This window comes from Ascaphus truei, chromosome 5 (assembly GCF_040206685.1).
Source record: "Ascaphus truei isolate aAscTru1 chromosome 5, aAscTru1.hap1, whole genome shotgun sequence".
Classification (NCBI taxonomy): Eukaryota; Metazoa; Chordata; class Amphibia; order Anura; family Ascaphidae; genus Ascaphus; species Ascaphus truei.
The window spans coordinates 154568322-154583344 of record NC_134487.1 but is presented as its reverse complement, the minus strand read 5'-3'; the positions used below and the strand labels follow the sequence as shown (position 1 = coordinate 154583344).

The window sequence follows — 15023 nt, the reverse complement described above, 5'->3', positions numbered from 1 at the left end:
AGTCACTGCACATAACGGCTTAGTGTGCCTACCGCGTGGTTTACTTACCCCACCCTACAAACTTAGACGACACAGTTTTTTGTGGAAGTAAAAATGGTCACAGCTTTATTGTTTAACAATACTATCAAATAACTGTCAGCCATAAACTTAGTCCTTTGTCATCCCTTTTCTCTGTATCTTCCGGCGGGATCTACCGTCAACCGGGAGACACTCTCTGCCATGAGAGACACTCTCGCCCCTTATCATGGCCCCGTCATCCGTTCACCCTAGGTCCCCCTTTTTATGGCCGCGTGGGCTTACCCGCATAGGATAGAGCCCAGCTGCCTAAGATTGGTGCCAGGGGTACAGTGACCGACCGCGTGCGTCGGCGCCTCAGCCCGCACGATCTTTTCAGGGGGACCGTTACCTGGCGGCCCATCCACATCGGGTGGAGCCCCATTTCGGGTATTTATGGTGTCCCTACAATGACTGGCCTGACAGTTTCGCCACCCGGAGGACCCATTAAGGCCACTTACTGGGAACTCACCCCACACACCAAGCTGTGACCCTAAACCCTGACTGCTGATCGCTTGCAAAGGCCTGAGCATGTTATTAATAAAAATATCCAGGCCCTCGTTCGTTAGGTGCACTTCATCCCTCCTGTGCCAAATGCGCCCCATGTCTTCGAATTCCCCATGCTTCACTGTCAGCCCCCCACAAGAGAGGATGAACTTACAGATGTCTCTGTTAACTTCTCGCCATGCCATCTTGATGCCCACCCAACTGCGCACCCCCCTCCATACCAGCCGGGGTATAATCTCTGACCAAATAATGACTGCGTCACTCCAGAGGGCTTTAAATCTGGCGCAGTCGGCGTGTATCTGGAGGATTAAGTCTAAAGACTTGGTGGCCACCATATCATTCCTGCCCAGGTGGGTCATTATCACGTGGGACTTCCTTCCATAGACTGCCAGCACACTTGTGGTGGTTGACACCAAATCTCTCCAGCATATTCTCTCTTACCCAGCCATCGTATGTTCATGCTCTCTCGTGGGATTCCCAGCTGCAGACCCAGCGTGCTCGCTGCCCGCTCCCGGGCCCAGTACATGAAAGAATGACCAATCAGCCAGACTTCCCGCGCTGCGCCTGCCTCTCCCGCTGTGAAGACAGAAAGCATGTTAGGACTGCACGATTATTTAATTACTCGCCTGCCGGGACCTAATTTACCCTTTGTAGGCGTTTGACTTCCACTTCCCCAGTTCCTTAATCTGTGCTATAGGCAGCCCCTGCTCGGAGGCTACCATTGCAGCCCCAATCCGAAACGAGTGGGTCCCAAAATTGGTGGCATCTTTGCCTCTTGCCTCCAGGCAATGCTTAAAAATCCTGTTGAACTGAAACTTGGTTAGGGGAGTTGAATCTTTGTGTCAGGAAAACCTCGCCCCCTTGCGATCGCTGCCTGGCGTAGCGCTTTGCCGCCCTCACAGGGCACACCTTCCTATTCTCGTGCCATCTCAGGTGCACCCAGGCCCCTTTCCCCTGCTTGGTCAGTTTTTGACCTGTGTATGCGGCTTGCCACTGTCTCCTCCCCTATAATCACATTTCCGAACAACAGGCCAGTGTCCCTGCTAGTTTCTGACGCTGCTACCAGTTCCCCTACTTTAAAGGCTCCAAAAAAGGCAAAAGTGAAAGCCGCTTTAAATAAATTGATTTAGAACGGTCCTGCGCATACTGACTCTGCTGCCTTGTTCAAGCTCTGTAACCTCTCCACCGTTACCGGCTCCCTCTTATCCCCCCGCTTGCGCTCCCCTCTGCCCCACCCGATCAGTATTCGCCTGAGGAGAAAGTCCTTGGTGATGTCTGACTGCCCCCCCAACTTCAGGAAAAATGCAATACCAGCTAGCGTACCGCCCGCCTTAGCCCGTGACATGCCTGCCCGCTTCTGGGCAAGTAAAAAATTGATACGCTGACGGGTTCTACTAACCTTACCGCTCCCCTTGAAGGCCTTCCTGAAACTGCGCCATTGCCGACATGCGTTGTTATGTCTTCCACGTGCGGGGGGCTAGCGATTGCTGCACCAAAGCCATCACTCCCTCTGCCCTAACTGATACAGATAATTTGGGCAGGTCAAACCTCTTTCCTGCGCATCTGGAAGTACTCTCCAGCAAACTGTTGCACTGCAGTGAACCTGGGGTACCCACCAGCAGGAAGTCATCCAGATAGTGTGCAACTGTGCTAGTCCCCGTCTTACTGACTATGCACCAATGCAAGAAAGTACTAAATGCCTCAAAATAGGCACATGAAATAGCGCAACCCATGGGGAGCCGTCGATCAATGTAACAAGCACCCTCAAATTTGCACCCTGTGAATCTGAAGCTGCCGGGGGCCAAAGGTAACTGCCGAAATGCTGATTCTATGTCGATTTTTGCCAATAGTGCTCCCTCCCCATATGTTTTAATTATCCCTATGGCGGTGTCAAATGATTGGTATTGTACCCGGCATAGGTCCGGGTCTATGGCATCATTTACATCCCCCCCCCCTTGGGTGTGACAGGTGTTGTATTAGCCTGAATTTGGCCGGATCCTTTTTTGGCACCATGCCCAGCGGGAAATAATTAACTGGGCGATAGGGGGGTGTGAATGGGCCCGCCATACGCCCCAATTTTATATCCTTCTCTATTTTTTCTTTATGTGTTAAAGTTTTGGCTAACTCCCCTAGCTTGTACAACCCCCCCCCCCTCCCCACTGGTATATGAAACCCCCTTCTAAACCCCTCTTCCAGGAACCTTGCTTTCTCCTGGTCGGGGTACCCCTTAACCAACGGCTCAGACTGCTAAGGCTGTCCGGTTTTGTGGACTTTTGTTAGGTGCATTCTCTCCTCCCCCCTGGTTGCGGTTGCCTAGGGTTTTGAAGCATTTCTTAACGGGGTGGCTACCCCCGCACTGGCTACACACGTTTAAACTTGCAACTCGCCCCCAGTTTGCAGTATTTATCGTTAAAGGCCCAAAACTCCCCTTTGTTGTCCTTGCCTGCTGAATAACTCCCGGGCCGACCGCCTGGCCCCTTGAGAAAGGGCGCGTTACCCCTGTTTCCCACTGTGTGGTCTCCCTGTGGCATAGGTTATGTGGGGGAGACCCTATTAAAAAGAATCCAGATGGATTAGAACACTTGGTACTATGATTCCATTGGGCATGAATAAAGACTTAAATATGAGCTGTTACTTGTAAGACAGCGATGCCCTGATACCCTACTCCTGTGATGAGTGTGTCTAATAGCTATGTCTCTAATTAGCCTCGATACATCTGGTACCTACCTATCTCTATTGCCCCTACTCTTGAGGTATGTGGCTATTGGGACAGGATCTACTTCTGGCTGCCTGTGTGGGGTGATCCGTCCTCCATCTGTAGGTGGGTCCCCCCCCACCTCTGACCTGGCCCCCCCATTTAGTTTCTCTTTATATCCCATATTTTGCCATATTTGCTTGAACCTTCTCTTTTAGTTGAATGAAGACAATATAAGATAGAGACTTGTGGCTGTCACGGTAGCTTGTGACAGGCTGTAATTTACACCAAAACTATATATAAATATATATATACCTGGGTTTGAACTGGGACGAGACTTGGATATAACAAATTGTATTTATTCCGTAGGATAGGTGAACACAGCAGATATGTACAAATAACAGGCAAAATATAGACACTTACGTAAAATGGAAATGATGAAGCAGTCACAGCTGGACTGGCAGTTCATACAGCACTCTTCATAGTCATCAAGACACCCAAAAGCATGAAAAGACCTCTGGCAGGAAGACAGTGCATAGCGTTTCTCTCAGCAAACAAGATGGTATAGAACAGACTGAACACTTGAAGAACTTGCAAAACATGAACAACAATGGAATATAGGGAACAGCAGTTTATATATCTTTTGTCCCTCTATTCTTAACCTTAAGCACAGGGGATTGGTTTTCAATTACCTCCAGCCACTCACTAACGTGGGAAAGCATTCTGACCCATGCCCCCCTGCTAGTTTGCACATGCGCAGTAGAACTCTGGGGTCTCATTTCTGAAGCCCCACATTTGCATCAGGAATGCCAGCCAGTCTATCCTTTGGAGTTCTGGCAGGAAAACCTTTGTTGAAAGGTGTGAAGTGGGACACTTAAAGACTGCTCTGGCTTGAGCCTCCTCCGCCCTTAGGTAAACAGGGAGGGTGACAAGACCCTTTGAACAGCACTCAAATCCTAGACATTAGGGCGCCTCTTGGGGCCATCTGCTATCTTGGTGGACAATGGAATTTCCTCTAAGTCTTTGTCCATACCTTAGAATACAGTATTAAGCATAAAACATAAACGTATTAAAATATCCGGTTCCATTGGGTCTAGCAGAACCAAACTTCCCAGTTCTAATGGCCGGAACTGGGGCACCATATGATCCAAAAAGCGACTTGCTACTACCTATGGAGCCGGAGTTACACAAATGCACATTAAATCATTTTTCATTTTAATACAAAAATCTTCGCTAAAAGAAATCTCAGCTTTTCACTAAATCCCCATTGAAAACAAGGGGCTCCGTTGCCATGGGTTTCAATGGAGCAACTCCGCCGTTGTAGTCAATGGGGTTTCCTACCATAGACTTTCAATGGGGAACCGCCGCCATTGAAGTCTATGAGAAAATCCACATCTTTACAGTTGTCCATACTCCGTCTGGTTGGTCTGAGGGGGCTGGAAATGGGCATGCATTAAAGCCGGAACCTTGGCTACATGTCACCCAAATCCCATCCCTCTGGGCATTCCAGAACCGGAGATATGGACTTACACATTTCAACATTTTACACTTAGTCATTTTTTCAACATGCGGCTTTTCCCTCATTAGAATCAATGGTAAAAGCCCCGAACTTTCAAAGGGGTCCATACTCCGTCGGGTTGGTCCAAGAGGGTCAAGGATGGTTCTGCAGTGATGCCGGAGCAGTGACTACAGATACCCCAAACCTTGATCCTCTGGTTCCTCCGGAACCGGAGATATGGATTGCTAAAATTCAGCATTTCACACTTAGTCATTTTTCTGAGCCGTTTCTGCCGCCGCCGGCAAAGCCTATGGCGCGACCCGCTCTATCTGGTTCGACCCTTATCGGGGGTCCAGGATTCAGGGACCCGGTTGTTGTCGAGTGGGGGGAAGCCTAGGAACTAGGGGCAAAATGAATTTTATTTCTAGGGCCCCCAGAACAGTTTATTCCCACATCAATTAACTTTGAACTTGACTCAAGTGATTTTAACTCTTTTAAAGGACATTGTATCCGCTTTGCGGTTAAGCGGTTTGGAAGGCAGCCAATTCATTCCTGAAAAGCTCTTTCGAGGGTTTCTCCATTGAAGTCAATGAGCCCATAGACTTTCAATGGGAAACCGCCGCTCTCCCTCTCGGACGCCATCTGCTGGTCTTCTCAGGAACCGGACTTCACAGCAAGATTCACCATTAAAAAACATTGAGCCCTAATGGCGGCTTATGGGAACCTGCAAAATGGTGCCTGAAAAGGCGGGAAAACTTCACAAAGAGCTATAATCATTAAAGGACTATTAACCCTTGTGCTCCCGGATGGATTCTAGTGTGTGTGTGATGCAGACACTGATTAACAACAAACCAGGGGGGAACAGGGAATATACATTTTCAGGTTATGACAAGGGTTAAATCACACGTCTGGGCCCCAGCCCAGTTAACCCCTTGTCTCCCTGGTGAGGTTAGAGAGTGGCCAATTGGGGTGTAACCCCTTTAATCCCGGGCCAAATCCTCTCCATCGTCACACCTCCCCTGCTCAATGGAGCCTGGTGCCCCAGTCGCCTCCCCCAGGCCCTGGGGTACCACTGGCGCCCTTGACGCACTCAATAAGTCCTGAGGGATTGGCCTGGCAACATTGTCCTCCGGCATTGTCCAGTACATTGTCCTGGCCACAGTGGATTGTAAAGTCCAGATCTTGGGGAGCAGGGCTCCACCTTGGCTGCCGGGCATTTTCCTTTGCCTCCCTCTGCCCCCCACCCAGTGCCTTGGGAAGGGGCCCCGGTGCAGTCCAGGCTGCACACTGCCCAGAGACTGGCATGTCTCTGCATCTGCAGGAGACCAGCTATCCAGCACAGACCGTCGCTTTCCTGTCAACCAAGTCTGGGAAAGGGCTATGTCACTATTCTGTAGGAACCCTACCTGCCCTGGCTCTGTGCCACCCTGTAGCTGCTATACTCCTGACTATCCTCTCTGGCTGCCTATCTACCCACAACCTCTCCTTTGGGAACCCAGGGGGTTCTGTCGGTGGGGTCACTCCTGGCCAGTCAGAACAAGGGACCTTCTGCCTACCTAGCCCATCCCTAGCTTCTGCCAGCTGCCTAACACCCCACTGACCTCCTATCTCCCCCTGCTCCACGGTGCCTCACTGCCTATCCTCCCCTAGGCCCAACACCTCAGCCTGCTGCTTACCTCCTTGCAGCCCACCTGCACTCCTCTCCTCCCTGGGCAATCCTAACCCAGACCCTGGAACTACCTGAGTGCACCTACCTCCCTGACCTTGTCTCCCCCTTACCAGGGATGAGCTCAGGGGCATCTCTCCAGATGCAACCGCCTTTGCTCTTGGCTGGCAGGTATCCCTGGGGTGGCACAAGCCTGGCACTGCCCTGGATACCCCCAGCCCATAGCCAGGCTGCAACAGGGGTCTGCCGATCTGAGACACCCCGTGAGGCTCTGCCAGGGTAACGGGAAACTCTAGCTGCAATACCTGCTGCTTTCCCTCCCTGGCTACCACTAGCCCTCCTTCTCTCACTGAGATCTGCTGCTGGCTACCTACCTGCGGCCTCCCCTCACTCCACTTCTCCCTAGCTAACCCTAACCTGGGTCCTAGGGACACCTGAGTGAGGCCATCTCCCTGACACTGTCTCCCCCTTACCAGGGATAAGCTCAGGGGCACCTCTCCAGATGCAACCGCCTTAGCTTTTGGCTGGCAGGTATCTCTGGGGTGGCACAAACTGGCCACTGTCCATGATACCCCCAGCCCATAGCTAGGCTGCAACAGGGGGTTGCTGATCTGAGAAACCCCCTCAGGCTCTGCCAGGGTAATGGGGGATTCTAGCTGCCATACCTGCTGTTGTACCTCCCCGGCTACCACTAGCCCTTCTTCTCCCACTGACTTCTTCTCCCACTGATGCTGGCTACCTACCTGCAGCCTCCCCTCACTCCGCTTCTCTCTAGCTAATCCAAGCCTGGATCCTAGGGACACCTGAGTGACACAATCTCCCTGACACTGTCTCCCCATTACCAGGGATGTGCTCAGGGTTGCTGGTGCATATGCACCCACCTTAGCTCCTGGCTGGCAGGTAATCTGGGGGTGGTCTAACTGTGCCACAACCCCTGATACCTCCAGCCCATAGCAAGGCTGCAACAGGGGGTTGCTGATCTGAGAAACCCCCTGAGTCTCCGCCAAGGTAATGGGGAAATCTGTCTGGCTCACTTGCTGCCTTCCCTCCCCGGTTCCCACTGGCCCACCCAACCCTCTCCCAGGCAATCCTACCCTAGAGCTGGGTGCTACCGGGGCGAGCCCCTCTCCCTGAAGCTGTGCCCCCATTACCGGAGGTGAGCTCAGGGTTGCTGGTGCAGATGCACCCACCTTAGCTTCTGGCCGGCAGGTAATCTGGGGGTGGTCTAACTTTGCCACTACCCCTGAAATCTGGGGGTGGTCTAACTTTCCCACAACCCCTGATACCTCCGGCCCATAGCAAGGCTGCAACAGTGGGGCTCTTAACTGAGGGTCCCCTTGCTGCTCCGCCAGGGTAATGGGGAAATCTGGCTGCCCTACAAGCTGCTCTTCCTTCCCCTCCCCTGGTGCCCCTATCTCCTGCCACCCCCCAGTCACCCCTAGAGTGAAACAACAAGGTACAGTCATTGGGAAAAATAAGTCAGGGTCAGTCTGCGACTTGGTCTGGCTTACCTCGCTGGTCCCCGCAGAGACCGCCGCCTTCGTTGGTCCCAATTGCAGTTGGACTGGAGTGGCCGCCGCCGGCAACATCTGGGTTGGTAAGCAACGGGTCGCCGCCACAGCAGCGCCCGGGGTTGGCACAGGGGAAACGATGCAGGACTGGGGTCCCAGGTCTTTGTGGAGAAACACAGCTCCATGCAAACCAGGTAACAAAACCCCCTCCCGCAATCCCTATCCCTCCACCCACTCAGAAAGGGCTCCGGCACTTTGCCGGAATCGCGGCTCTTCTGCCGCCGCCGCCGCCGGTTCTCCGCCGGGATCAGGTGGATGGCCGCTGCTCTCCGCCGCTGTTGCTGATGCAGCCCGTCCAGGTTCTCCAGGAGACGTCCCGAGGAGGGTTGTCGCCCCGGCTGGGCGGGAGCCATCAGAGGATGCCGCTAACTGGGTCATCTTTTCCGCAGCTCGTGAGCGTTGGCCCTGAGGGGCTTCTTCGCCTGACCGCGCACGGTCAGGGCACTGGGCATTATTGTGGCCCATTTGTTGGCAGTGCCGCAGCAGCTGCCGGTGCTTCTCCGCCACCGGTGGACTAACCCCAGCAAGGGGCAACGGAGTCCAGAGCGGAGTTGCCTGAGCGCTGGGCTCAGGGAAGGGATAAGCGGGTCGGTGCGGTACCGACGCCAGGAACTGGGTCCACTTCGCCGGGAACCACATCTTTCCCAACGCACACACCAGTGCTAGCTCTTTCAGGGAAAATGGACGGGCCACTGCAACGGCCGTTACCTCTCCTGGTGCAAGACTTCCGTGGTTTCCAAGACCACCCGCTCCCTCCACAAGTCTCTGCCGTCCCGGAGCTGGGTCCCTTACCTGCTCTCCGGGCGGTGTGATGGTTACAGCAGCTGCAGCTGTGGATCTTTGCTCAGCCTGCCGGGTTTCATGCTCACCCATTGCTGTCTCTCTCTCAGCCTTGCTGGCTGCTGGTCCCCGCGCCGACTTGATGCACTCCTCTGGTCTCGGTGCCCGGCTCCAGTCAGACGGATGGCCGGCACTTTGGTTCTGGAGGCAATGCTTCTCACAAGTAGGGGAACAGTGAGGAGGTGCCATATCTTGTGTTATATGTTGTACACTGTGTGTTCAATATCTTTAGTCCCAGGAACTTGCAATTACCATCAAGTTCCCACTGGATCACAGTACCCCGCAGAATACTGTAATCCAGGTCCAGTTCAGTCCCGCCAGCTGCCACCCGTTAATTACAAGCTTGTCACGGTAGCTTGTGACAGGCTGTAATTTACACCAAAACTATATATAAATATATATATACCTGGGTTTGAACTGGGACGAGACTTAGATATAACAAATTGTATTTATTCCGTAGGATAGGTGAACACAGCAGATATGTACAAATAACAGGCAAAATATAGACACTTACGTAAAATGGAAATGATGAAGCAGTCACAGCTGGACTGGCAGTTCATACAGCACTCTTCATAGTCATCAAGACACCCAAAAGCATGAAAAGACCTCTGGCAGGAAGACAGTGCATAGCGTTTCTCTCAGCAAACAAGATGGTATAGAACAGACTGAACACTTGAAGAACTTGCAAAACATGAACAACAACGGAATATAGGGAACAGCAGTTTATATATCTTTTGTCCCTCTATTCTTAACCTTAAGCACAGGGGATTGGTTTTCAATTACCTCCAGCCACTCACTAACGTGGGAAAGCATTCTGACCCATGCCCCCCTGCTAGTTTGCACATGCGCAGTAGAACTCTGGGGTCTCATTTCTGAAGCCCCACATTTGCATCAGGAATGCCAGCCAGTCTATCCTTTGGAGTTCTGGCAGGAAAACCTTTGTTGAAAGGTGTGAAGTGGGACACTTAAAGACTGCTCTGGCTTGAGCCTCCTCCGCCCTTAGGTAAACAGGGAGGGTGACAAGACCCTTTGAACAGCACTCAAATCCTAGACATTAGGGCACCTCTTGGGGCCATCTGCTATCTTGGTGGACAATGGAATTTCCTCTAAGTCTTTGTCCATACCTTAGAATACAGTATTAAGCATAAAACATAAACGTATTAAAATATCCGGTTCCATTGGGTCTAGCAGAACCAAACTTCCCAGTTCTAATGGCCGGAACTGGGGCACCATATGATCCAAAAAGCGACTTGCTACGACCTATGGAGCCGGAGTTACACAAATGCACATTAAATCATTTTTCATTTTAATACAAAAATCTTCGCTAAAAGAAATCTCAGCTTTTCACTAAATCCCCATTGAAAACAACGGGCTCCGCCGCCATGGGTTTCAATGGAGCAACTCCGCCGTTGTAGTCAATGGGGTTTCCTACCATAGACTTTCAATGGGGAACCGCCGCCATTGAAGTCTATGAGAAAATCCACATCTTTACAGTCGTCCATACTCCGTCTGGTTGGTCTGAGGGGGCTGGAAATGGGCATGCATTAAAGCCGGAACCTTGGCTACATGTCACCCAAATCCCATCCCTCTGGGCATTCCAGAACCGGAGATATGGACTTACACATTTCAACATTTTACACTTAGTCATTTTTTCAACATGCGGCTTTTCCCTCATTAGAATCAATGGTAAAAGCCCCGAACTTTCAAGGGGGTCCATACTCCGTCGGGTTGGTCCAAGAGGGTCAAGGATGGTTCTGCAGTGATGCCGGAGCAGTGACTACAGATACCCCAAACCTTGATCCTCTGGTCCCTCCGGAACCGGAGATATGGATTGCTATAATTCAGCATTTCACACTTAGTCATTTTTCTGAGCCGTTTCTGCCGCCGCCGGCAAAGCCTATGGCGCGACCCGCTCTATCTGGTTCGACCCTTATCGGGGGTCCAGGATTCGGGGACCCGGTTGTGGTCGAGTGGGGGGAAGCCTAGGAACTAGGGGCAAAAAGAATTTTATTTCTAGGGCCCCCAGAACAGTTTATTCCCATGCCAATTAACGTTGAACTTGACTCAAGTGATTTTAACTCTTTTAAAGGACATTGTATCCGCTTTGCGGTTAAGCGGTTTGGAAGGCAGCCAACTCATTCCTGAAAAGCTCTTTCGAGGGTTTCTCCATTGAAGTCAATGAGCCCATAGACTTTCAATGGGAAACCGCCGCTCTCCCTCTCGGACGCCATCTGCTGGTCTTCTCAGGAACCGGACTTCACAGCAAGATTCACCATTAAAAAACATTGAGCCCTAATGGCGGCTTATGGGAACCTGCAAAATGGTGCCTGAAAAGGCGGAAAAACTTCACAAAGAGCTATAATCATTAAAGGACTATTAACCCTTGTGCTCCCGGATGGATTTTAGTGTGTGTGTGTGATGCAGACACTGATTAACAACAAACCAGGGGGGAACAGGGAATATACATTTTCAGGTTATGACAAGGGTTAAATCACACGTCTGGGCCCCAGCCCAGTTAACCCCTTGTCTCCCTGGTGAGGTTAGAGAGTGGCCAATTGGGGTGTAACCCCTTTAATCCCGGGCCAAATCCTCTCCATCGTCACAGTGGCCAGTTCAGAAATTTCAATTAGGGTCTCTATATACTGTATGTATATATATTGTTCATGTATATGTACATACTCTATACATGACTCAGACGCTGTATAATAACACGCATGTTTTTATGTTTTGTTTATTGCTTGTAGGTAGTCCTTTATGTGAGGGGATTGCATGGGCCCCCCGTGCTATGGGGTCTGTAGTCATATGCATCAACTGCTACACATATGAATGAGCCGTTTCCTGATGCATAGATCTCCTCCATGCGTGTATTCTGATTGATGACTCAGCCTTCACTAGCTGTCACCTGATGCTGCTCGTTTTCCTGCTGCAGACATTCCAACAGCTGTTTCACATTTCCCTAATGCAATTATGTCGCTGTCTGATGATGTCATCTTATCTTTAAAATCACTCTCCAGCTGTGCAGTGACTCTCAGACACCCCTTGCACATGAGAGGAGCAGGGCTCATTGAACTTTGCAGACAGGTTTACTGTGGTTTGACCTTTGCCTTTATTCACTGACTGTTCCTCTGGGAATCACATATACTCAGTGCTATACAATTAAGCTGACTTTATTCTTTCTATTTTATGTGGGGGGTTGTTAGATTTTGTTTGGGACTTGATTTGGTTCTTGTGGGTTGTGGGGACAGGGAAGTACCCCTCTGTTCCTTTGGAGCGAGGAAATATTTATAAATAAATAATAACGGGCCTGATGAAGGGGTGTTCCCCGAAACATTGCCCCCCTGCTGTCTCCCCTTGTTGCACCCATTTTTGTATTGTCTTGTCCCCCTTTTTTCTTTGTTTTCCCCTCTCCCCTTATCCCTTCACTGGACTGCCTATGTTTATTTTTTAGTGGCAGTGGTACAGTATGTGGTTTTGGTTTTTCAGTTCTCTTGTGTATACATTAAATTACATGTTTTTTGGTATCATTCCATCTTTGACCTATGATTTCTATAGACAGTGAGTGCTGGATAGCTTGGATTATTGTATATAATTAGAGGAATTGTGTCCTCTTCTATCCTTGGCACCCTGCACTGCATATATACTAACTACTATTGCTTTGTGGGTGCTGTTTATCAGTATTTTTGGTCTGCTTTTATTTACTGCACCAGAGAACAGTGAAACAGCGCAATATTATGGTTGAAGAGTAGCAGATTAAGCATCGGAATCGCCATCAACACCACTGGTGGTTACCTGAGGGCATATTGCAAGTATCTCATAACTGATTTGTGCTTATTATGTTAATAACTTCAGCAGCTTCAAAATGACTCCGTCCTGACTCACGTGATCCAGTAAAAAAAACCTACATTATTTTAATTTTCTAATTATTAGTGTTAATTGCTTAAGTATTTAAAGGCTCCTTTGCTTATATCAAACTAAGCTATGCATCAGCCCATGCAGTTTATGTGCCTGCAGTACATCTGTACATCTGTATGTAATGCTTTGCAGTCCCTTTCCCCCCCCCCTTATTTAGTATAGAAAGGTGTGTTGCCCGCTGTAGTCATCATTGTATATTTATAGAGCACAGTACTAGGAGCAGACAAATAATCTAGAATAATACATGTATACCTTTTATTTGTGTAGCACCATACAGTATATGCTTCAAATACAAAAGTAAATATTAGGCAAAGGACTCCCTGCCTTGAAGAGGTTACAGTCTAAGTGGTGGGTAGGGAGAAGTTACAGACAGTAGGTAGGTGAGGGTGAGTACTTTGATGAATCTGCAGGTAAAGTTTAGTTTTTTGGAACTGCTAGTTATTTAAACCTAGATGTTGTCCACAGCACCATAAGAAATGGCATAGATTTCTGCATGAAGATATGACTGTGAAGATTACCCAAAAAATGACGCAGCTGAACCTCTTGTATGGTAATAAAATGGTGAACGTATATCGATTTTAGTCCTTGAAGATGCTTTTCTTTATATACTTTTCCAAGGCAACGCTGCGGCAAGCATCACTGAAAGCTTTGAGAACACCGTTTCTTTCCTACCACCGATCGTGCTGAACTTTGAACTTCCCCCAGATTACCCAACAGCCTCTCCTCCGATCTTCACACTCAGCTGCAAATGGCTGTCACCAATACAGGTTTGGAAAAACTTAAATATAATAATCATGGGGAGGGTTTAAAATAATAATTTAAAAAAAAAAACAACATATGCTCAGGACTCCCCCTGGTAGTAAAGGAGTTCATTTACTGGGGAAAGTACTAATTGTGCCACTAAAGTAGTTTGGAAAGGAGGTTATCTGATTCGAATCAACACAACCTATTATCCTCAAATATTCAGGGCAGTAATATTACATTCTAAATAATAACAATAGGCTCAGGGCTGCCAACAGTTTTCCTGTAAACCAGGGATCCACTTTTGGCCCTGGGGGTTGGGGTCGGGGCACTAATGTTGGTGAGCACGGGAGTTTTTTGGGTCGAGGCCTTCCTAAAGTTGGACAGGGAGAGTCGGAGCCCAAACGTTGGTGAGGTTGGGGTTGTGGTTAGGGCCCTAATGTTGGTTGGGGACAGGGGAAATGGTGGTCATGGCTCTAACAATGGGAAGGGGGTTTCGGGGTCGCAATGGCGGCCTTGATTGCAGAATGACGCTGTTTTTGTTCCATAAGCTGTTTCTCTGTGTCCCAGCTCTCTGCACTTTGCCAGCACTTAGATGACCTCTGGGAGGAGAGCACAGGATGCGTTGTCCTGTTTGCCTGGAAGCAGTTTCTTAAAGAGGAGACCCTCAAGCATTTGAATATTAAATCGCCCTATGAGCTTCGAGTGTGCGGTAACAGGATACAAAGCCGGAAGCCTCCCTCCCTGGAATCGGATGCAAGCGATGCCACAGTCTCGGAAGAGGAGACCACAGACAAACGGGCTATCCAGGATGTGGAGTGCGTATTCGCTCTGATCAGGGACATCTTGGACTTTAATGAGGCTCAGCAGAAGAAGTGCTTCAACAGCAAACCTTACCTGTGCAACATCTGCTTCTCTGAGAAGCTGGGCATCGAGTGCATGTACTTTAAAGATTGTCGCCATGTCTACTGCAACTCCTGCCTAAAGGACTACTTTGAAATTCAGATTAAAGATGGGCAGGTCCATGCTCTTAACTGTCCTGAGCCAAAGTGCACTTCTATCGCTACCCATGGTCAGGTAACCTGGTTTGCACTAAGCCTATAATTTATTGCCTTTACAGTATGTTGGTTTATCTTTTCATATGGCTCTTAACATATATTCATTGGTAAGATACAAATGGTGTGAAATACAGGGAAATTAAGAATGGGGGGTGGCGGGGGCCACTAAAAGTTTTTTTTTTTTTAAATTGTTTTTTTAATTTTGAAAATACAAAAAGTATGTAGGAAAAGGGGGGGGGGAAGAGTGGGTACAGCATTATTTTTTCCACATATACAAATATAGTCCATTATTGCCAGTCCACAAAATACATTGGATATCGATATAGGCTACAGATTTCGTGGTGAGCTCAAGTTGATCTGGGAGGATCACGTGTTGTGGTGTAGGCCACTTTCATGACATGGCGTGCATAACTAGCCCCCCAGGAAAGCGCCTAGCCAACTGGAGACTATCCTATATATCGGTCACGGCTGGCGAGCTTTC

The 15023-nt window shown here is 49.5% G+C and overlaps 2 protein-coding genes across 5 annotated transcripts in view; both read left to right on the top strand.

The window, feature by feature from the left end:
• Window positions 1-15023, top strand: part of LOC142495506 (glucosamine-6-phosphate deaminase 1-like) — a 135474-nt gene that overhangs the window by 45183 nt on the left and 75268 nt on the right. The gene's annotated exons all lie outside the window — the stretch shown is intronic.
• LOC142495504 (E3 ubiquitin-protein ligase RNF14-like) overlaps window positions 1-15023 on the top strand; it is an 87391-nt gene that overhangs the window by 22858 nt on the left and 49510 nt on the right. For all 4 annotated transcript variants that reach the window (XM_075601072.1, XM_075601074.1, XM_075601073.1 and 1 more), the window contains exons 3-4: window positions 13362-13510; window positions 14055-14561. In XM_075601072.1, coding sequence (XP_075457187.1) covers window positions 13362-13510; window positions 14055-14561 — 656 coding nt within the window. The remainder of the gene's footprint in view (window positions 1-13361; window positions 13511-14054; window positions 14562-15023) is intronic.